Below are 24,048 nucleotides of genomic sequence, written 5' to 3'. Positions count from 1 at the left end.
ACCCTTAAATGAGTTCGTAAATCTCACAGTAATCTAAACACACATTTGAATGAAAGGGTATGAAAGATTTTTTTTGGTTTTGTTTTTCTGTTTTTTTTTTTTTTCCAGATAGAATAAAAACTAATCCCACATCCAAAATAAGTCTGATATACTTATTCTCTTTCTTTTCAAATGATTTCCTAATTTTTATAGGCATTTCAGTTGATGGTATTATTTTTTCTGGTTTAATTTGTTCTGACTTTTGGACATTTTTAAAACCTCACAATTTTTTTGCTTGATAGTTATTCTGTCATTGAGAAGCTGTACTTTTTTTGTTCAGATGCATGTCTATGGTAATTGAGAACTCTTGAACTCTTGAGGACTATTGATTTATTATTGTGTTCAGATCTTGTCAAGTGGAAAACTTTAGACTCAAGAGAAAGACACTATATTGTCCCCCAAAGTTGTCTTGAGGTACCATCAGATGCCTACAACTTTATTTCTTGTTAAGGCCTGTTGTAAAGTGTTGGCCTTCAAGTCAGTGTAAAAGTGCCACCGGCTCCAGCAGGGCAAGTATTTTATCTGTTGCTTTAATCATAGAATAACTTGGGTTGGAAGGGACCTTAAAGATCATCTAGTTCCAAAGACGTTTGCAGTGTTTCCAATAAGTAACCAAAAGCTTTAACAATAGAAAAGCCAGACACACTACTAATAAAGCTAATAAAGCCATTTGTGGTACCAAGTCTCATCATCCCTTTTTCATAGACATCCATGCCTAATTAACTGAATTTCAAACCATTTGTCAAATAATTGTGAGAAAGTTCTTACTGAGAACCTGTTCCTAACCTAACACAAAAAGAGAGTGGCAGAAACTCCCCATGCAGAAAATGCAGTTATCAGCTAAACTGTGTGATTTTTCTCAAACACACTTTCGCTAAACCGTCTGTCCTTAATGTTAAAAGCTTAATGAACATCAGCACATACACTGATCCATCCAGAACCAGCGGACTTTTTCTGTGGAAAAATTATGGACATCATTTGTGAACATACTGGTACTCTGCATATGTTTATTCTGTTTATATTATCAATGACAACCTAAAGTCCATCTTTTATAAGTGATAAAATAAATATGCAATCCTGTTTTATTGATGCAATAGCAATCTTCTGACTTGTACTTTTTTTCTTTTGTAATTATTCAAAAGGTGACACAGATGGAGTTATCGAAATTCTCACTGTTCTCTAAATCGAGTCAAAAGACAAATTCCAACATAATATGAATATTTGTACCAGTACTCAGATGAAATGTTTTAAAGAAAACAAGAGGCCAGTGGCATCCCTGGTGTGTTCTGGAAAAGGCAGCCTGATGCAATTCTGCCCCATTAAATTTAATTTATTTTGACTTTTGGCAAGCCTATCAAGAAACTGAGGGGCAAAGAAGCAGTGAGTAATAACAGTGAGAACTGGGAAGCCAAAGACCATCTGGGTGACAGCCTACAAGGCCCCAGACTTTTGTTTTTCCTGGCAAACATTTGGGATGAATTCTCAAGGACAAAGTATTTTTATGTGTATGTGTTTAGTTTTTGTTTTGTATTTTTTTTCCTAATATGTAGTGGAAAAACTGTCTTCATGTGTCAACTTAATTCTTCTTTCCACCTTCATATAGCTCTTGTTTGTGTACTAATATTACTGATTGTTTCTTGTTTCAGCTATTTGTACAAGAATGAAATCCAGTCAATTGACAGGCAAGCATTTAAAGGACTTGCCTCTCTAGAACAACTGTAAGTGCCTTTTCTCTTCTGTGCTGTCATCTCCATGGTTCCCCTGCAGAGGAAAAGTGCACGTTCTGATCCGTACATCCTGCCTGCATGCTTTGCATGTCTGCCCTCAATGGGTTGTTAGTCAGAGAGCCCCGTAATCATCTGCATGTGGAAAAACAAAATTGATCTCTGTGTCAAATTCCTCATTTCTGTGTTTGTCTTTTATTTATTTTTTATTTATTTATTTATTTATTGCATTCCCTGTGTCCCTATATGTTAAGAAATAGCTTTGACAAAGAAACAGCACAATTGTGGAAGAAGTTGAAATCTAATGTGTATTGCTTAGAGAAAGATTTTGATTTCATTTCTGTAGGTTTTATAATATTGCAATTCCTTTGACTACAGCAGTTACTTTGTTTTTTAGTCTAACTAAAGCTGAATTGGTTTATCGAAGTTTATCTCAGTATCATTATATTTTATAAACAATAAGAGATTTTAAAATTAAGACCTTGCTATTATTGATACACGTTAATGATTGCCATATACAGATGTTTAAAAAGTAAGAAAGTTTATTGTTTGTAATGCAGTTGTTGCAGTAATCTTTGTCTTCTAGAAAGATTGATTAGTCTTACACTTTTTCCTCTATAATGACTGAAGATGAATCTTTGCTGAAAATGAAAATGCAGTCAGTAGCACGACAAAAACTGACTGTATCGGTTCTGTTAGGTTTAACTATGTTTTGTTTTATAAACAGAAAGTATTAGTATGCATGATGGTAATGTTTAGGAAAACAGAAGGAGACAGAAATGCATCACTATTTCAGAACCTGACTGCCAAATAACAATTCTAGATGAGTCTTGTAGCACATGAATTTTGGGGGCTGAAAATCTCTTCTACTACGGTATGAACCAGTTTCCTTCTTAGTGTAAACCTCTAGAAGACATTAGTGGATATAGTGTGTAAAATGATACTTCAGATGGTGTACAAATCATGGAAGCTCATTTTAGAAGGCAGTAGATGCCTTTTGAAGGAAGAGCATCTGCACAAAACAAAAATGATGATTATAAAACATATATAAATGTCATTTGTTCCCTTAACACATTTCTCTTCCTCTTCCTCCTGCTCTAGAAATGATTGCTACAGCATATTGACAGCAACTGGTAGGGCTTAGTTGCATGTTAATAGCAATTCTTGTTTTCTGTGTAGAATTTTAAGCACTGAGGTATATTTATTGAATCACTAATTCTTCAATGTTGCTCTGTATAAAATCAAATTTTAAACAAAGTTAGAGTCTCGTAAATAGGTCCCGGCTGTACAAGATCTGTTTTATCACATTATCTTTGGAGAGATACTGTGTTCACAAGACCAAACAACACCTTCCCAAATTCTCCAACTTCACCTTGGGACTGTGTCAGTTGTTCAGCATGACATTTCCAAGTTGCAGGCTACTGTGGCCTGCACAAAAAATGTCAAAAGACATTTTGCAACCTGCATGCATTGGCTCAGCCAAACGCTCTTTTCCTTCCTTGCTCAGCAGAGTTCTCAGAGGAGAGGCTGTGGCTCCACATCTCAGGAGAACACAGTTGTTTCACAGTAATTTCCTGTGCTCCAATGAAACAGAATGAAACTGATCATTGATTTTTTTTAAATTAAACTGCACAGTAAGCACTTTTTATTATTATATATATATACATTTTTCATTCTTCAGTAGTAATACTGGAGAGAAACTGTATGTACAGTTTGATTTAAGAGGACTGTTGCATGTATAAGGGAAGAAAAAGAAAAGCAGCCGCAAATACTGCTGCTGGCAGTATCCCACTAAAACCTCCACGACAGAATTCTTTGCTGCTGATGTAGGAGAAATGTCTTTTTCCTCGGAAATTTCTGCCAGGATAATAAGATCTTTGAATCAGACTTTGAAATTCACTTGTGGTAGAATAAATTCTGAGAACACTTGGCATTTTTTTAGGTGCTTGAACACACTGAGAACTTGAGCCATACATATTTCGTCACCTAACTCTTCAGCCATTGCAGAGTGTGAAGGGAGAAAGACATCTGTTTAAAAGTGATTACTTAGGACAAGTTTAGACCCCTCTGAACCTGCAGGATATATGTTTGGGTCTGGAAAATATGACACAAACTTGCAGGAAATCTGCATTTTTTGGAGCAGCTGCTTGAAGTCAGCCAGGGTGCCTGAAAGGAAATCAAAGCTGCCTCTCTATGCGTACACCACTAGTGCATGGACCTCTAGTGCATAGACCACTGATTCCCACCTGAAACATCACAAATACGTGGCTTGGGAGGTCACAAGTTTTCGGTATTGGATTGCAAATTTGAGCTCTAAGTTCAGTCTGTTCCCAGATGCATGTACTTGTTTGTTGGCTTTGCTGCTATATTTTCAATTCTCATTTAAGAGATTTTCATGGGACAACATGCTTTCTCTGCAGTCCTCACCTAGTGGGAGTCCCAGATACTCACAGAATTATTTAAACGTTTATTCTTAGTGGAATACTAATTTCTCATTTTCTTTTAACTTTCACGTTAACATACTATTTTTGTTCTTTGTAAGCTGTTGCTAGAGTTATGCTGCAGATTGTATTCATATATACATATATTTGGGGAAATTAACATATAAAAATGTTATCTTACATGCCGTGATGCAGCTTCTTCTATTTATTTTATGTATTTCCTTCAATTCAATTTTCAGTAGCTTTCAAAAGCTGCTATGATTCTTTTAAAGTTTTATATTACAAAGAGTTCCTGCTTGTTGCATAAACGTGAGGTTTTATGTAGATTTAACACAGTGGAGCCTGATTAAAGTCTTGATGTACTGCTAAAATGCCTATGGTAGGGAAAATGAGACAATAAAATAAAAAAAAAATAAAATTAAAATTAAAATAAAATAAAATAAAATAAAATAAAATAAAATAAAATAAATAAAATTTGAGAGAAGGTATGTGAAGTACAGTAACTCTATTATTCTACAGTAATATCAGCTGGGGTCAAGCATTGTAAATGGCTGGAATCTTGCCTTATTTTGAAAGTCTTTAAGTAACAGATTCAATAATCTCCTTAAGCATCCTGTTTGAGTACTTTATACCGTTATTGTAATGTCTAATGTGAATCTCTGTCCTTGTGGTTTAAGCTGTTAATTCTTGTCATATGCCTGAGCAGGGCAGGAAAATCTGTTTGTTCGTTCTCTTTCAAATAAACAAAATGGCAAAAAAAAAAAACTTTAAATATTTAGAACATAATTGATATGTTACTAACGAATTTTAAGTACTTTCCAAAGAAGTGGCGATACTATTGGAAATGAACAGTTGGCATATATGATAAAAGTAATCCTCTACAATAATATTATGAAGGAAGGTAGGATCTGAAATTTACTCCTATGGGAGAAAAGAAATGCTACTGGTATTGAATTTTAATGTACTGTTCATCCTCCAAGGTTAATGATAACAAAGAAAAAAATCTGTGCTGTGCTTACTTGATCAAATCTTTATCTTCCTCTAGGTGTTTCTTTTATTTATTTTTTCTTTAAATATTTCCTTTCCTTCTGCTTCCTACTTGATAACAAATTCAGAATCAAAAAAAAAAAAAAGGGAAGACAAAAATCTTTAGTCGTGCATGCTTTTTCTTTTAATTTGCAGTATGAAAGTATTTTAATACCAAATTCATTCCATCATACTGCTTTTTTTCAAGTGCTTGTTATACTCTGAGCATAAAAGATGTCTCTAAAGACGTGACAGTGTGAGATTATTTCTTGAATATGATTACCTCTTGGATGAATTTCCAGTCCAAGAAATTCTCATATTAATTAAAAAACAAAATCCATTGGAAAAAAAAAAAAAAAAGTGTTACTGTGGTTCGTACAAGAAAAGAATGTAAGTAAACTAAATGATAAAATGTGAGTTAAGAGTAGGTCATACAGACAGGAATTTTTTATTCTTTTTATATTGTACTTATAATGCATGACCTATAATGCAGTCTAGTTTCTGCGTCTATTTTTTTGCAGTTACAGTTGTTGCTAATTGTTGTCTACATATTTAACACCTTATTCTGTTCATAAATAGCCTGAGACCTCAAAAAAGGCTGAGACCTTTAAAAACCTGCAAAGCCCTGCTTAACTAGTCATATAAGCAGTTCAGAGCATTCCCTAGCTGGGCTTCATTATTTGATTTTTGTGCTACTGCAGTCAGCATGGTTTCTGATGAGGTAAAGTTGACAGTTACAATGTGCTCCAGTGCCTGGATTACTGCAGTTGTATCTGCGATGATCTGAGGGTATAAACAAGGCAAGGTTTGTAACAGAGGTATTGTTTTAATTAAACTGATTAATTTGGTTGGAAAAATGAGTTTTCAGGCACAAAAGCTATCCTTTACATCTTTACTTATTGTCAGCTGGAATACTGAACAGCAGTTAGGAGGTGTTGCTTTGGGTTTAATTAAATATATGTCACTTAAACAATCTGAGAGAGGTGCCTTCTCTTTTTCTGTCTTTGCTAATATGGCTTCTGATTTGTGGACCTGGGGAAGGTACTGCATGCTTCACTGTGCCTGTTTTCCCCAACTTTATTTGTTCTAGTAAGAGGTATTACTCATGCATACAAATCTCGCCTTGTTAGTGCCAAATAAATGCAAGAGATACATGAATGATAAAAATGCAAAGACAATTAACTATGTTAAAACAAGAAAAAAAAAAATCCCTGCTTGCTGTACAGGAAGAAATGGTGCCTGGATTTCTTTTAATCCAAAAGTAAAGCTGCTTTAGGAGAAGTCACAACTCCTGCTGCTGCCTAGCTGTGAGCTGCTGGTGCGGTGGAGGTGGGAGAGCGGTGCCTTGAGGCTTAGACACTGTCCCTGTCCCGCCAGCCATTCCGCAGGACTAGACCTATATGGGGTCGCTCTTCTCTCCACTGTTGATTTGAATGAAACTTGCAGGAGGTAGCTGCCTTTGAGATGTCTGTCTTTTTAATTTAGATGAAGCTGGCCAGTATTTTCAAAACGGAGCTGAAGACTGGCAGGAACAGCATGATTACGCATTTCTTGCTTCCTTATGCAAGCAGGATCAAAATCTGTTCTCACAATGATCTGTGGCCACATGTTGCACTGGCAGTAAGCAGGCTTGGTGCTCTAATGTGCCCGATCACATCCGTGCCACTTAATTGGCTTTTTTATTTATTTTTCCTGCGGTCCCCATTCACTGCTGCCTGGCATCACTTGCTGGCTTGTGCTCTGGCCATGCTGCTGGCGGGGAGCTGGGAGACTGCCAGGCACGTGCCTGGCATCAGCGCCCCACACGCCTTCCAGCGCGTGCCGGAATGAGAGCATCCACGGCCATCTCCTCTGGGCCCCACACTGTGCTCTCCACGGCAGCCATGTGGCTCAGGTCAGGGAGCAGAGCAGTGCAGGGGAGCTCCCGTGGCCGCCTTCTTCCTACTTTTTTTTGCTGTGGGATTATTTATTTATTTATTTTTCAGAAGATTTGGTGGTCTGAGATTTTCTCTCTGTTTTGAAATGATGGGCTTTATCGTTCTTCAGCCTGTGGTGATTTCTACATATACGATCTCTCCAGATGTTCCCAAATTTGTCAGAGGTAGCAGTCAGACAGGAAACTTTAAGAGGATACATTTGGATATAATAAGGATCTGAAGTCTATAAATCATTTTTACATTTCCATCAATTCCTTTTTTTTTCTCTCCTCTGCAAAGCTGTGCGGTACCTACACAGCTCAGTCCTCACAGCCAGGACTGGTATGAGCCTGCCTTTGAAGTCCTTATGAATAGCCTATTTCCACACCAGTTGCAGATTAATAATCTGGTTGATTACCCCGTTCCATTAAACTCTTTCAATGTTACGGGATTAATAGTTGTATGTATTTATTGCTGTATAATATTAAGAGCTTACATGAGCATCAACAGAGCATCAACCAGAGCACAGCTGTGGTGGTGAATTGTACACTAGTTGCAGGGATCAGTCTAGGACTGACTCAGGTTTTATGCTGTGAATTTTTTTGTCTTTTGAGCTGTTGAGAGACCTAGTAGCTTTAAATGCCAGGATTCATAGCATTCTCAGCATCTTGAAATTTTCAATTTATTCTTTATTATTGAAATATTCAATTTATACGTTACTCTACTGGAAACTATAAATATCTTTAAAACAATATGTAACATTTCCCTATTAAAATACTATTTTTCTTTTTTTTTTTTTCATATATGCAAGGATGCATAGTCATGAAAACCAGACTTTGCAAGAGTGCTCAAAGTAGTATCTCCAAAATCTCCGAAGTAAAGGTCATCAGACAGTTTTTTTGCAAGTATATATGCACACACACACGATATATAGCAGTGTGAAATCTTTCTTGCTTGTCACTTCCTGTATTTTTCATATTCTAGTGCAGAGTTCAGATGATATCAAAAGAAGGTTAAGCCACTGCATCATGGTCATCATTTAGATGTGTAAAACATGTAAACAGTAGCTAAATGCTTTATAATATGTTACCTTCATTAAGGAAACTGTTTCAGCATTTTTCTTTTTATTTGACATATTTTCAGGTATCTGCACTTTAATCAAATAGAAACGTTGGAACCTGAGTCCTTTACCCATCTTCCAAAACTTGAAAGGCTGTAAGTTTGTTTATCTTGGGGTAAGATGCAGAAGAGTCAGCTTGCTTCTTTGTTTGAATAAAATCAAATGTTCAAAATCAGAAAATAATGTTCTTATCATCCTGTAAATTATTTCTAGGCTAAAAATTTTAACTGCTAAGTAGCTTTTGCCAAGAATATCTTTTTGGGCTTACCTTAGCAGAATGACTTTTTTTTTTTGAGTTGCTCATTTGAATGCTTTTGAACTCCATTTTAGTTTTTTAGTTGTTTTATCATTCTATGGCTTCTTTTCTCCCATAAGGGATCAACAAATATACATTAGAAATTAGGTAAAAATTAATAGTCAGTGAATTACTGGGAAAGGTTTTAAAAAAATTGTAAAATTATTTTCTGTGAAAGAACTTTAAGAATAATATAAATGAAATGTGTACAAGTCAAAATCTGAATTATTACATGCATATTTCTGTGTTTTTTAACAGATTTTTGCATAACAACAGAATAGCTCATTTGATTCCTGGAACATTTAGTCACTTAGAATCTATGAAGAGACTGTAAGTAAATTGAACTATTATCAAACTAAAGAAATTTTAAATAATCTAATTATACTGTATCTCATCTTGCAAAGTTTATCTTTCTTGACAAGGCTTTTCATTATGAAAGTGTTTTAAATATTAAATCATTGTTCCTAAACTGTGCTGCAGTTGTTTACTTAAATAGAGTGAGGCCATTGCTTCATATCCTACCATCTTTAGTGACTAATTCCTTTTGTTTGTTTCCTGTCTTCAGATTATTTGTAGACGTATGGTCTTGTTCACTATCAGAACTTTGTTATGTAGACTAAATAATATACAAAACAGCTCCTTCCTTTTTACCCTCTTGTCTATGTCTTACTAGTTGATCCTTGTATCAACTATCCTTTAGTATCTGATTATTTGGATATTTTCTTTTGATTGCTTTTTAAATATATTATATAACATAATATTTATGTTTATATATTTATACAGTACAAATATATAATATATATTTATATATGTATTTATAATATATATTATATATTTATAATATAATATATTGAAAATATATTAGTCAATGTATTAGTCAAAATGATCAAAAAGGTAACTACCCCCAAATATACACTAAAGTCACTTTGTCATGCAACTTTTTTTCCAGTTTATACATAGATATATTTAATGGTACAGATTATCATACTCATTTTTTTTTCCTACAGGGCCTTCCACTAGAAAGCACAGTGTCCCACATAGTAACTAGAAAGAAAGTCAACAGAATTTATGGGTCTTGTTATAGGCTCCTGTTGCAGGAGGTTACTGACTAACTGAACTCAATGAGCAGCTTATTAAGCTTAGCACTTAAATAAAACTGTGGGTCTTTGTCTGAGTTACATTACCAACAAAATGGGAAGTTGTAAAAAAGTCAAGTTAACTGAACTTTTTGCATGAATAAGTATTAAGAAGAAAAAAAAAATGGGGGGAGAATTGTATATGTTCCTTATTTTAAGAAGGTTTGTACAACATCTAAATAAGTTCAGATTTTTTCACTGAATGTGGAGTTAGAAAAGAAATCTTGTTCATATGCTTGCTTGGATGAACACAGTTCTACCCATGCAATAAAAATTATATGCACTTTTGTAATAAAGACTGCCAGAATGCATACAAGCGAGTGACTACCAACTGCATTTAAGATTGCCTTCTGTCTGTAAATAGTCCGAGATTGCTAATAGGAGTGGCGGCCACTTCTTGTTTCGTGCAGGCGTTTGGATTCAAACGCTCTTCACTGCGACTGTGAAATCCTGTGGCTGGCAGAGCTGCTGAAGACGTACGCTGAGTCGGGAAATGCCCAGGCAGCCGCTACCTGCGAGTATCCGCGAAGGATCCAGGGACGATCAGTGGCCACGATAACACCAGAGGAACTTAACTGTGGTGGGTTTGCCGCTACGTGCTGACTTCTTTAACGTGTTAAACACACCCAGACTGTATTAGAATTTGTTCTTCTGTTCTCTTTGGTAACACTGACTACTTCTGGTTAATATTGTGTATTTCCAGAACTCTCTCTGTGTTCCTTCCCAGTTTTTTGTCTTCTTTCTACAGAATTGGTCATTTTTACCCCTGAGCCTATATTGAAACAAGTATAGACATGTTTGGAGTTTGTCATTAAGAAACTAAATGTGATTATCCAGAAGAAGTTTATTTTTCCTTTTTATATTTCAGATTTGATTGTCATCTAGGGTCTTTGGTATTATGGTAAAGTTGTTGGTGTCCCTTATTCCCTTTTACATAAGGGAGAAGAAGGAATGAAAACAAATATAATTGCTTCTAATTTCAGAGAATTTATTGTTAAAACTCTTGCTGACTTTGTTAGGTTAGGTCACTGGATTTCTTTTACAATCATCTGTACTTATTGGGAGTGCCCTACACGGGCACTGAAATCCTCTGTCATTGTGGGATTAGTGGACACCCCAGGGCTCGCACCTCTCCTCTTCCGAATCCAAAAAGCAGGTTTTCCACCATGCAATGGGCATTTGCCTCAGAAGATATAAAATAACTAATTGACCTTTTATTTATATGTTGGGTATAATTCTGATCAGGGGAATTATAACCATAAGTGTCTACAAGGTTCTTGGAAAAGATAGTAAAAGGGGATTTGGTGCAAGAATAATTCACATGGCATCCTCCCAGCTCTCTGCACATCTAAGGAGCCTGAATATGGAAACTGCAGGAAGCAAGCTGGACAAATTATTCTGTAGGAGGTAGGTTAGGCAGCGATACTAATCTAGAGGAAGTTATTTTAAATGGCACTTGTGCTTGCTGCTTTAAAGTTTGTTCCTCATAAGCAAATTGAGCCTTTGTTCAAATAAATAAAACAGCTACTTTAGAACCTGATACAAATTTGCACAGTCTATTTCCAGTCTGCTAAAAGTTCCTAGGAAACAATGGAGGTCAGAAAGGCAGCAGTCACTTTTACATAAAGAAAAGTGTGTTTAATCCTGATTAAGCTTATAAATATTTTAACTTAAAACATTTGTGAAAAATATTTTTCTACAAGGTATATAGAAAAAATATTTATTTACCACTCTTTAGTAGTGTTGAAACAAGTAAGGATTCCTTATATATTTTATTTTTGATACAGAGAGGCCAAGAATTACATCAGAGCCTCAGGATGTGGACGTTACCTCAGGGAATACAGTGTACTTCACTTGCAGAGCTGAAGGCAATCCTAAACCAGAAATTATCTGGCTTCGAAACAAGTAAGTTTAAAAGAGGAATAGAGAAGCTTAATGTAAGTATGTTTGTCTGTGTGTGTGTACATTTCTGGGTGCATGGCCATACGCATTACATGATAACATATGGAATAGTAACAGCAGAAACATATTATAATAAAAAGAAGTATATGGAGTAATAATGGCCCAGATCTGTTTTATTAGTAATTCTAAACTCTTAAGAACTGATGATTTTAGAAAGTCCTAATTTATGACTACATATATATAATACTATTGGTAAGTTTTTCAACTGTAGTTATACATACAAAGTTGCTCACAACTGTAAAACTGTAAATCACTTACGTGTAAGTACCAGAAAATCCAACAAGGACATGTCGCACATGTGGTTTGTGGGCTTAGCTAGTGTTTGCATATGCTGCGTAGGTCTGTTTATATTACATTTTGAGGCAGAGCAATAGCTGCTTTTTTAAAGGGCTCCAGCTGGACAAGAGTTAGATTTCAGAGGCTTCCTTGAACCCCAGCTCCAAAGCAGTAAGCTTTCCTCTGAGTTGCAGCTTCATCCTAGAAAAGGGGATATCAATTGCCCCAAGGCAGGCAAGTGCCTATATCACAGGATTATTCAGGGTAATTCAGGTTAGAGGGGACCTCAGCAGATTTCTAGTGCAGCCTTCTGCTCAAGGCAAGGACAGCTACAGGAACACCCCAGGTTGCTCAGGGCTTTATCATTTGGGTCTTAAAAACCACCAAGGCTGGAGATGGCACAAGTGCATTGGGCAACCTGCTCGAATGTTTCCCCTTGTTGTTTAGGAGGGTAGGGTCTATAAGGGATGTGTGTCTGTTGGGAGCCGATGAGCCAACCTGGCTGCCTGAGCACGCAGATCCCAGCTTGCTCCAGCACAGCCACGCACATCGTAGCTGAACCGGCCACACAGCAGCACGTCATCTCCCCAAAACTGACCTGAATTTACAGTGGGCACATGATTTGTGAGTTTACCACCAGCTTAATCAGACTTTGGCTGAGTAATTCTCTTACACAAATGGAGGACTTGATCTGGAAAACAAATTCTTTCACATTATATATTAATAAGGGAACCATTTTAGTTTGTTAGTTACTGATAGAATGGAACAACATAGAGTCCTGTTTCTGTAGCTTTAGGCTGATTTCAGTAAGATCCCTGCGTGAGGCAAGGGTACAGCATTTATGCAGTATGCAAAAAACAGAGCCTTAAACTTGGATGGTGTAATTATTTCATTAAAATTTTCTTTGGCTCATATACTTTTTATAATAAACAAAGAAAACTTATTCGGAATACACATATGAAAGAGTTTTAAAAGGAAATTTGACTTTGGGGTGTGGGATTATTGATTCTGGCTTGTTTCCTGGCTGCAAGAATGAGAGAAAACTCTTTGCAAGGTAGTTGAATATGGCAAGATTTCAGTCAAAAGACATTAACCTGTTGAGCAATTGTTGAATGCTGAGTAGATCAGCAATCACACAGAATCATAGAATCATTAAGGTTGGAAAAGATCTCCAAGATCATCTGGTCCAACCATACCCCTACCACCAATATTACCCACTAAACCACATCCCTAATCACCAGGTCCAACCTTTCTTTAAACACCCCCAGGGACGGTGACTCCACCACTTCCCTGGGCAACCTGTTCCAATACCTGACTGCTCTTTCTCAGAAGAAATATCTCCTAATTTCCAACCTGAACCTCCCCTGGCACAACTGGAGGCCATTCCCTCTAGTCCTGTCACTAGTTACCTGTGAGAAGAGGCCGACCCCCAGCTCCCCACAACTCCCTTTCAGGTAGTTGTAGAGAGCAATAAGGTCTCCCCTGAGCCTCCTCTTCCCCAGACTAAACAAGCCCAGTTCTCTCAGCTGCTCCTCACAGGACCTGTGTCCCAGGCCATTCACCAGCTTTGTAGCCCTTCTCTGGACACGCTCCAGGGCCTCGATGTCTTTCATGTACTAAGGGCCCAAAGCTGAACACAGTACTTGAGGTGCAGCCTCACCAGAGCTGAGTACAGGGGAACGATCACCTCCCTGGTCCTGCTGACTACACTATTCCTGATACAAGCCAGAATGTCGTTGGCCTTCTCGGCTACCTGGGCACACTGCCAGTTCATGTTCAGGCGAGCATCAACCAACACCCCCAGATCCTTTTCCTCTGCACAGCTTTCCAGCCACTCTCCCCCAAGCCTGTAGCGTTGCATGGGGTTGTTGTGGCCAAATTGCAGGACCTGGCACTTAGCCACGTTGGACCTCATCCCATTGGCCTCTGCCCATCAAAAAACTCTTCCCTGACCGGGAATCGAACCCGGGCCGCGGCGGTGAGAGCGCCGAATCCTAACCACTAGACCACCAGGGAGGGATGGGGTGTGTAAATAATTGGTCTACATTTTGTAAACAAGGGGTGAGTTCCTCATCCCACTTCTGTATTTTCTTCATCATGCGCAGGATGAAGTGAGAAACATTTCCTTCAATAAAATGCCCTAAATATACTTACATCGTATCACAGAAATGTTGTACCCATGACATAGCATGATGAGCTAATTTTAATTTACATTTCATGCCAAAGCAAATTACAGTCAGGTTCATAAGTGCTCCTTGAACAATCCAGAGCGAGCTTGGCACCAGGAATTAAAGCAACTAACTCCTCTTCTAGTAGAATGTATTTTGAGTATTGAACTTACTTAGTATACTTCCAGTGGAAACATTTGAAATCAATTTGCTGGATAGAACAGCTTGTATTCTTAAAAGAGAATGAGACCAGGTATTTTGTCTTTTTTTTTTTTTTTCCCCATAAGCTTTTACTCATAGAAATATTTTGGCTTTACATTTTGAAGGTGTAGTACTTGCATAAGCAAAATTGATTCATCTTTTGTTTGTCCTCTTCTTCTCTTTAGGAGGAGAAAACTAAAAGTTCTATTTTACTTAACATGGTAAAACTTACTTTTTTCCAAGGTATTTTGGGTAATATATTTAGGTTTTTATTATTTGACAGTTTTCTGTGCTCGTGATTTAAAGGTTTAACTCCAGCAGATTCTTTTCTTCACAGTAATGAGCTCAGTATGAAAGAAGATTCCCGTCTAAACTTGCTAGATGATGGCACCTTAATGATTCAGAATACTCAAGAAACAGACCAGGGCATTTACCAGTGCATGGCAAAAAATGTGGCTGGAGAAGTGAAAACTCAGGAAGTTACTCTTAGATACTTTGGATCACCAGGTAAAAAAAACGAAGTCTGGATTTTGCATTTCTAAAGAGAATTGTTTTCTTAATAAGATTGCTAAAAATAAGATGTATTGCTTTTTGTATCTTCTTGACATTGACAAATTTTGCTTGTATACTCACCACCAGGTAAACTTAAAATGTCATTTCAATTTATACATGCTGTTGGGAAAAAATACTTATCAATTTCTTTCTTTTTGAGCACCCCGTAGCACCTTCTAGCCAGATTGTTTTCTGGGTCTCAGTGTCTATGTCTCTAAACATCAGTAAATGAGGATATGATTAATAATTGTTTTAAAGGGGGGTAAGGAAAAAAAGATTAGGATTAAAGCAAGCAGAGTTTGCACCAAGATTAGAGGTACGTTGCAACAGAGCTATTATAGAAAACCAAAACAACTTGGTTCCCCAAACTATTGCAATGTTCAGCCAAATTAGTGCTCTCAGCTAAAAGTCATATTTAGGCATTGTTCTTTTCTCACAGCCCGGCCAAGTTTTGTGATTCACCCACAAAATACAGAGGTATTAGTTGGAGAGAGTGTTACCTTGGAGTGCAGTGCAACTGGGCACCCTCAGCCGCGAATTACATGGACCAAAGGTGACAGAACCCCTTTACCAAGTGACCCTCGCATCACGATAACTCCCTCAGGAGGACTTTACATACAAAATGTGAAGCAGGAGGACAGCGGCGAGTATACCTGTTTTGCAACTAACAGCATAGATAATATCCATGCAACTGCATACATCATAGTCCAAGGTGAGTATTACTTGCAGTGACATGCTGTAAAACATATTATAAAGAGTATATTACTTCAAGTTGTATGATTGTCTTTCTTTTCTTTTTTTTTTGAATTGCCAGAGCCAAACTAAAACCATAAGGATTTTTTCTTTTAATTACATTATACATCCATAGTAACGTTGCTGTATATTTCACCCAGAGTAAGATATTATATACTAATTCTCTGAAAGTTAAATTCCATTGATTATTTACTGAAGTTAACATTTGTGTTTTGAAATGCTTATCGTTTTGTTTGCTGGTATGAATAAAACATGCAATGTCCAGTTTGTGTGGGACTAATTTTTTTCTGTAACAAGTAGCAGTCCTAGAGTTTAGTATTTATGCCAGGAGTACTAGAATGGAGTTTCGAGTATAGATCCGTGGCACCTTTCTCTTATAGACAGCCAAGTGAATGTGGGCACATTTTCTTCTGAGATTCATGGAAACAGTCACTCTACCAGCTGAGGCTTTTCTGCAAAGTGAAAGCCAGAGTACTCCTAATGTATTGTGATCACAATAATTTCGGTATTGCATGTCAGTAGTAAGAATATAAAGTGTTTCAAGGACAATACATCAAAAAACCTTCTCCTATGCATATATGTGGAGAGTATTTCTTCTGCAAACATTTTAATGCTGGAACTTTTATCTGCAAAATGTTATGAGCAATTTAAATTTATTTCTGTTCTAAGATGTTAAGATCTCTGACAAACAGTTCAGGTTGCAAATGCTTTGTCAATGAGTTCAGTTTTTAAAGCTACACAAAATAACTTGTCCATGTGTTTTGTTCATTTATCATTCACCAGTGGATTATTGTGTTTTGAGAGCTGAACAATTTCCTTCTCACACTGATAATGTCACAATGCAGAAACTGTCCTGCACTCCATTCACTGTTTTCCGTCTGAATAAAGACAAACAAAACAGCTAAGGAGGGTTTTGACTGTGTTACATTTTCTTCATATTTTAGCTGAGGAATTTTTGAAAGATAGAAAAAGAAGAAAGAATTTTTAATCTAGGGAACATTCCATGTTAGATTGTTTAGGTCTTACTGTGTATCTTATACAACAATAGATACCAGAGACCTTCACTGACACCAGGGCATAATGTGATGGGGATGTTCCTATTGCATAAGAGACTGCCCCAAATCTCAGCTCTAGATTAAATATAATGTAAAAACACTGGCATCCCGTTTCCCACCTACATGAGCTTTTCACATCATGCAGGAAATTGTATGCAATTTCATACAGTCATATATTTTTCAGTTCTTTTTTTTTTTTTTTTTTTTTTACCAGTTTATTTTCTCTTCTGTAGCTCTACCTCAGTTTACTGTCACTCCTCAAGACAAAACGGTGGTTGAGGGACAAACTGTTGACTTCCCTTGTGAAGCACAAGGCTATCCCCAGCCTGTTATTGCCTGGACAAAAGGAGGTAAATTTGTTCTGGACGTACTTTTAATCTGCTAGAATAGATTTTGGAATGACACTTGAATTGAAAGGAAATGCATGTATTTGTTCAGACGCTTCAGTCCTGAAGGAAATGGGGTTCATCTTTTTCTGCTTTAGCTAGAAAAGGCAAAATATCCAGCAGAAGCTAGTTGCCCAAGTGTTCTTCAGTATTCAGTAAAAAGGAATCACTAAAATGCATGCCTCCATAAAAAATTCCTTCTAATAAAGGTTTAAGAAATGCAAGACAAATCACATGTGCCAATATCTATTACTGACAATTTACTACAGAAATCGAGCTGACCATCACTGATGAGATCTAAAATAAGTTGGGATGTGCCCTCTTCAGAAACCAGAACAGTCCATCCTGGCATCAGTACAAATTCTGTGTACTGTGTTTCTGTCACTTAACGGGGATCGACAGGAACACTGGGATTCACTCTGCTGACTGCTGTATCAGGTTGGGGTTGTAAAGGCATTGAGCCCAATGCAGTGGGAAGAAATACTCTAGCGGATGTTGTATGTAAGTAGGTATGCCAGTTGAATCAAGTGAAGTAGCTCTAGCAGGAAAAGCAACTCCTAAGGAATTCTAAATTTTGGTACATAAAGCAAGTTTTTAACAAACTCTTGATCATTTTGATGCTGATAATGTCCCTGTTTCTCCCTCTGCCAAGGTTGCTCCAATCAAATGAAATGTCCAGAAAGGAAGAACAGGGTACAGACACTGTTGTGCCTTTCATTTCATTTGTATTGTATTGTATTATATTCCATTTTTTCAGAGCTGTATGTATTTTTCTATTAGTTGTCTAGATGGTCTAGGCAGATGAGATGAATTGTGAGTGTCTTTCATACTTAACAATAATAATTAACAGTAATACCTGTTGCCATTCTTCTGGCGCCTTCTTGTTAGGGTGCTTTGTCATGCTCCTTAAATACTTCTGTCTACCACAAAAGGAGAAGGGGAAGAGATCAGGATTATGACTGTGTGCGTACATATATTTGCGTGTTCATATTCTGTGAATTAAAGGTTTCACCAGTTCTTTCTAAGAAACTTTTAAGTGTTTCCAATGTTTTATCAAATTTGAATACTTCCAGATTTCCCTTTTTCTGAAACAAAGAGACTTTGTTCTGCACTGCTGTAAAGAGCAAAATGCTATTGCTCTGTGTTTCAGGAGGCCAGTTGTCTGTTGACAGAAGACATTTAGTTCTATCTTCTGGTACCCTAAGGATTTCCAGGGTAGCCCTGCATGACCAGGGACAGTATGAATGCCAAGCTGTCAACATTATTGGATCTCAACGGATTGTTGTATACCTGACTGTGCAGCCTAGAGGTATGTTCTCCATATTTGATTTATTCTTCTCTTTTTCTAAAATGTAAGAATCAGAATTAATCATTTTTGATGGCACAGTATGGCATATATGTGAATGTGAAGTAGGTTAAATTTATCTTAGTTTAGAAGTAAAAAAGCTTTCGAAGCAGAGCTTAAATAAACCTAGTGCTTGGGTTTTTCTTTAGAACTTTTGCTGAATATTACAGTGATTCTAGGTTGCTGGATTTGCACTATAAGGTGTCTTATTAGCTCTTATAAATTGAGCATGAGGATCAGTGTGCCCAGATAGACTTAGTTCAAAGTCACCTGAAGAACACATAACCTTGCAATTAAGCGTGGACTTTTTTGATAAGAGCTTGTAAGAACAGAACTATATCTTTTGTTATTTAGAAAACTTGTTGTTCAGGGTGTTGCTCATATTTCACATTTCTGATCATTATTTCTGAGCACTTTTTTTTTTTTAAGTTTGTGGGTGTTTTTTAATAAATAACATATGGATACTTATTAGGATTTGAACAGAGTATCATTTCTTTCGAACAATCTGTATTCTGTGAAACAGGTTTATCTGATCTACTCTTGTTTTTAAAAAATGGAGGTTTGCTTTGTGGATGACTGTATTCCTATGCTTGTGAAAGTATTTTTTCTTGTGAAAATATTGTCTTTTTTTCTGTGTGCATGTTAGACTAATTTCTTATAAGGCTCTATTCTGCTAACTAAATAGTGTTATTAACATAATGATTTAATGTCCAGAAACAAAACAGTTTATTTTACAACACCCGAATGACTTTCACAATGAAATGCCATTGCTTATACCTAAAATAAGCTAACACAGAAAAAAAAAACGAACTACCATTTTTTAATGTTTTTTTTTCAAGTAAATTCTAAGTAAGCTACTTCCATGATTAATTAGAATCATATTAATATTTATAATTTAGTTAAGTACTTTGGTGTTTAATTAAATTGAAGGAGATTAAACATTTAATTAAAAGACTTTCTTGGTAGTGACCATATCTAAAACAGTATTTCAGTAAAAGTGTATTGTAGTCTTCCTAAACTTAGACATCTGTCCAAAAAAAAAAATAATTCCATTGATCTTTCTTAGTTAAAAATAATAATGGCAGATTAATTTGTCAAAGTCCAGATTTTGTTCACCTACATAAAATTGCTGACTAAAATTCAACAAAACAAAATGATTTTTAAAAGTTTTATGGGTTTCCAGTTGTGTTAAACTTCACTGAACTTAAGTTTAATAAAATTAGTTTTGTGCAACTCAGATTGCAAAATCCAGTCATCAAAAGACAGTAGATACAAGATTGAAGGCTACATATATGTTCCTGAAATTGGAGCTCTCCATACATTCATTGCAATGGTATTTTTAATTGTGCAACAAGAGAAAATGTGTTCCTCTGGGTTTATAACAAAGGGACTTTTCATCTCAGGAATGTCTAGTCAGTGGTCACTGTGGCTAAGTCTGTATTAATGAATACAGATTAAAGGTTCAGGTCTGTTTGTCCTTAACAAGACATACCTCACATCCTCAGAGTTAGACACTCTTACATCCCAGCACAGACACCTTATTTGAAATTGTCTCTACTCCTTAATAAGCATGCTTCATTTGTACGAGACAGTACAAACTATTTAACACCAAGGCCAGATCTGGTTGGTAGTAGGCTGTGTGGCCAAATGCTTCTTGGTAGAACCATAGCCCCATTTCTCCTCCCTGCAAAGTGCTGATATGTTACAGCAGAAATACAGTTCTAAAGCATCTTCATAATCTTGTACGTGTTTCTCATAATAACATCTGAGTGCTGGATGTTGATCTAGATTTGAAGGAAATTAGGATTAAAAATGCATTAATTTTCTTCACCGTGGCATTAGGTTGTTGTGTACCCTGTGCCCTTAAAAAGCAAAGGTCAGTTGATGTTTAAGGCCCACGGCTCATTGGTTTCAGATACACAGCAGTTTTGTGAAGGTTTAACACCCCAGCAGATCAGGTTGGGGCAGTTAGAGTTGAGTGAGTTCTGGGAAGTTTTGCTTTTAATCATCTGAGAAATCTCTGTTGTTGCTATTTAAAACTTGAAAGTTTAAAATTTTGGCAGAAACTGATGGGAAATTTCCTATCATTCTGGTGATTTTGTTCAAAGTTACCTATTTACGGATTTTTTTTTCAGAGCTATTAGCTTACAGAACTTAGCGTTTTTGGCAACTACTAGCCTGTTTTGTTAGAAGTTAAGAGCACTTAAAAATGAGCCTGAAGCAGATACTAGAAATAAGCAACACTGTCTTTAAGGCATTGCTATAATCAGGTAAAACTTGCAAACAGAATAGGATTATAGATTAAGAAGCGTTGGGTAACTGAAAGAAATATACAATGATGACCTGTTTTTAGACCATCTTTTGTACAAGTTGTACTTCATACCTTATCAATGTGTCATTTGTTTTTTTAGTGACTCCTGTGTTTGCCAGTGTTCCGAGTGACATGACAGTAGAAGTTGGCACAAATGTGCAGATCCCATGCAGTGCTCAAGGAGAGCCAGAGCCAGTAATTACATGGAATAAGGTAATAGATATTTCTTTGGTTGTTTCATAAAGGCGGTGGCCTCTCCATCTCTTCATAACAAACTGCTTAAAGTGCAAACTAACACAATGATCACTTTGATTCTGAAAACATTACCTTCAGTCTGATCAGCAAGTCAACTGCAATACAGAATATGTATGTACATAGCAAACCTGAATTGTGTGTGTGTGTGTGTGTACGTACACAGACATATATATGGTTATGCAAATTTTTGGAAACATTATACAGGCCAGAATCAGTAATATAGATATTAATAGTCCTATATATTTCAGTGACAGTTCTTTGTTAATATCCAATAAATATTCCCACTTTCAATGACATTATAGCAATAAAAGCATATAGCACCAAAACAATGAGAACTACTATATTGCTGAGTCCTTTTATGCTGTTAGGGCTTCAACTAGGACGTGTTTTGGTAACTCTTTGGTAACCCGTCTTTCTGTGTCAACTTTTCTAAGTGTTTCCTCTAACAACTGTACTGCAAATGACAGAAGAGTATTAAACATAAAAAAAGTAATTGATAAAAGCAAGAAAAATCAGGCTTTCACTCTGGTTTTGATTTCTGTCAGTGCAACAATTGTTATATTAAACATTTATAAAGGTAGAATTACTGGTGAATTCAAGGGTTTCTACTATTGATCTTCAGTCTTCCTGATTATTTTCAGTTAGTGAGCATTAAAATAAATGTACCTTAATGTATCTTAAATGCATAGTATATGAAGAATTGACACATACGCACTCTGGAGATCTTTTTAATTGACAAATTTTGAGTAAGATAATGCGTACATATTCTCAGGAGGTGCTATCTTATTTTGGGGGCTTAAATTCTATGTGGTGAAGGCCTAAACTATTAAAATACTTTCATTTATAATAATGAGTGCTTTTAAAAGTAAATAAATACACTGTATGATTTAGATCTACATGCAAGTCCTCCTGTCACACATGACAACTGCGTGTTGAATTTTGTATAAGTTTATCTACTTCACTATTGTTTTTTGTTTACTAAGTCACTCTTTGAGGAAAAAGAATGAAAATTCAGGTCTGGAAACTAGGATTGGATATATCAGAATAAAAAAAAAGCACTCTTCTTTGCTGCAGGATGGAGTACAGGTAACTGAGAGTGGAAAATTTCACGTTAGTCCAGAGGGATTTCTTACTATTCGTGATGTTGGAACTGCTGATGAAGGTCGATATGAATGTGTTGCCCGGAATACCATAGGATACTCCTCTGTTAGCATGGTGCTTAGTGTTAACGGTAAGGTGTATGAGTCAGTTGGAAGTATGAACTAGATTACTTTTAGAATTTGGCTTATTTGTAAGATGCAAAAAGTTCATAAAAGGCTGAATTCTTTCTTTTATCCATTTTTTTACCTTTCCCTTAAACCTCTCATTTTTATTTATTTTATTTATTTTTAATTCAGGCAATTATCCGCACGGATGTGAGTAAGATGGGAATATGTCAGCCAAAATGTCTCAAGGACTTAAGCTTCAAAACAACGTTTTGGGCTCCCGTTAGTCATGCTATTTTCCTCTTGATTTTTAATTTGGACCAGTTCAAATTTTCTTGTTGAATACGCAGTCTAATTGACCAAATTAGACTTGACCAAAACTCCAATGACATCTTTCAAGGGATATTTACAGCTATTGGTTGAAAACTGGGCTGTAACCACTATGACAGAGTTCAGGAAAGTTGTAATACTCTTAAGAATTTAAAGGAGAAAATAGAGAGGAAAAAAACTACAACAACAAAACCAGAAAACATGAATTTATAATAATTATTTGAAAGTAACAATGACAAATAAATATTAATTATTATATGTAATTGTTTGTAATAAAGCAGTCAAAAAGGCTAAGGAAACAACTTTGTTACATAGACTGATCCCAATGTTTTCCTGACTCATCGTACAAACAGATTTTCCAGTCTTATTTTGATTGAAAACCTTAGGGAAATCGTGTGATTTTTTTTTTCTTTCAGTAGAAAATGAAATAACATGATATTTCTGTATCATTGAAAATGACTATTGAGCATGATTTCTTTAACATATTGGATATTGTTTCCCAGTGTTGTCTAATGTTCTGTATTTTGCTTATTATATTCATGAATAAATATCAGTGACTTTTTTTAATGTACTGATTATCATGAGATATCAATCACCTGGTATCTTGAGTTCTGAGAGAAAAATTGCAGGGCTGGGAATCATTCACTGATGAGTTTTCATCTCCATTTATAGTCTGCAAATGTATGAATGTAGGAAAGTCCATAAAATTTCAGGTCATCTTGGCCACTCTGGAGATGCAAAGAAAGAAAAGGATGGGTGGTTTGATTTATCTGCAATCAATCTGAAACTGTAAATGATGTTTCTTCTAAAAATTAGTGGGATATCAGATACTGCTTCTCTGGTTTTGCCATTAAAAATGAAGCTGTCAGAGAATCAAGGAGACAAATGGGCAGATTATCAGTACTGGGTACTTGCTATCTGGATAGTATTAATAATGCCAGGAGCGCATAAAAACTTGCATGTCAATATTTCTTTTATACAAAGTTAATGTTTTATAGATATTTCTAATACATAAATATATTTTCTTACCATTGAGATGGAAAAAATCAAATGCATATAAGCTGCGGGGCAGTTTCTGCTGGCCACATTTAATTATATTTTAAAGACGTTTTTCTGTTGTCATTTTCTTCTGACCTTATCTGCTGCTGTTTTGTAAAAGCCTCTAGGTTAGGTTTAGGGCAGGGCATGTGTAGATTATGTTTTTGTTGCTTAAAAACTGTTAGGTTGCTTTTAACAGACAAAGTGACATTTTTCTTTTCCCCTGAAAAAAGCATGGCCTGAAAGGCTCGCATGTAGCTTTAACTTTTAATATTTATTAGTCTAAAAAGTGAGCTACTGGCAGCAAATAGTTCATACAAAAATAAGGTTCTGTATAGTTAACATCTGACCAAGGTTTATGATTCAGCCCACATGCACCATTAATCAGAAAGATAACCCTGCAGGAGACATATCTAAGGTGAACGCTGAGATTACACCTAGTGTAAGCAGCCACAAGGAAGGTAAACAGCCACTGGATTTTTATATGTATAATGTTGAAGTGCTAAGATGGTTC

The 24,048-nt window shown here is 36.1% G+C and overlaps 1 protein-coding gene and 1 non-coding gene across 4 annotated transcripts in view; one reads left to right on the top strand and one right to left on the bottom strand.

Annotated features, from left to right (window-relative positions):
• The window catches only part of PXDN (peroxidasin), an 80,692-nt gene that overhangs the window by 31,659 nt on the left and 24,985 nt on the right, over window positions 1–24,048 (top strand). For 2 of the 3 annotated variants that reach the window (XR_010830587.1, XM_048078575.2), the window contains exons 4-14: window positions 1,686–1,757; window positions 8,290–8,361; window positions 8,820–8,891; window positions 10,108–10,277; window positions 11,485–11,602; window positions 14,642–14,811; window positions 15,296–15,568; window positions 16,898–17,014; window positions 18,201–18,359; window positions 20,807–20,919; window positions 22,036–22,192. Coding sequence is in view for 2 of the 3 variants with exons in the window: in XM_048078575.2 (XP_047934532.1) it covers window positions 1,686–1,757; window positions 8,290–8,361; window positions 8,820–8,891; window positions 10,108–10,277; window positions 11,485–11,602; window positions 14,642–14,811; window positions 15,296–15,568; window positions 16,898–17,014; window positions 18,201–18,359; window positions 20,807–20,919; window positions 22,036–22,192 (1,493 nt within the window). In the remaining variant the exon portion in view is untranslated. The remainder of the gene's footprint in view (window positions 1–1,685; window positions 1,758–8,289; window positions 8,362–8,819; window positions 8,892–10,107; window positions 10,278–11,484; window positions 11,603–14,641; window positions 14,812–15,295; window positions 15,569–16,897; window positions 17,015–18,200; window positions 18,360–20,806; window positions 20,920–22,035; window positions 22,193–24,048) is intronic. The other variant, XM_048078576.2, reaches the window with a different exon arrangement.
• TRNAE-CUC (transfer RNA glutamic acid (anticodon CUC)) lies at window positions 13,880–13,951 on the bottom strand. Its single transcript has one exon. It is a non-coding gene; the product is annotated as a tRNA-Glu (tRNA).

This window comes from Anser cygnoides, chromosome 3 (genome assembly GCF_040182565.1).
Source record: "Anser cygnoides isolate HZ-2024a breed goose chromosome 3, Taihu_goose_T2T_genome, whole genome shotgun sequence".
Lineage (NCBI taxonomy): Eukaryota > Metazoa > Chordata > Aves > Anseriformes > Anatidae > Anser > Anser cygnoides.
This window is presented reverse-complemented; position numbering and strand designations above follow the sequence as displayed.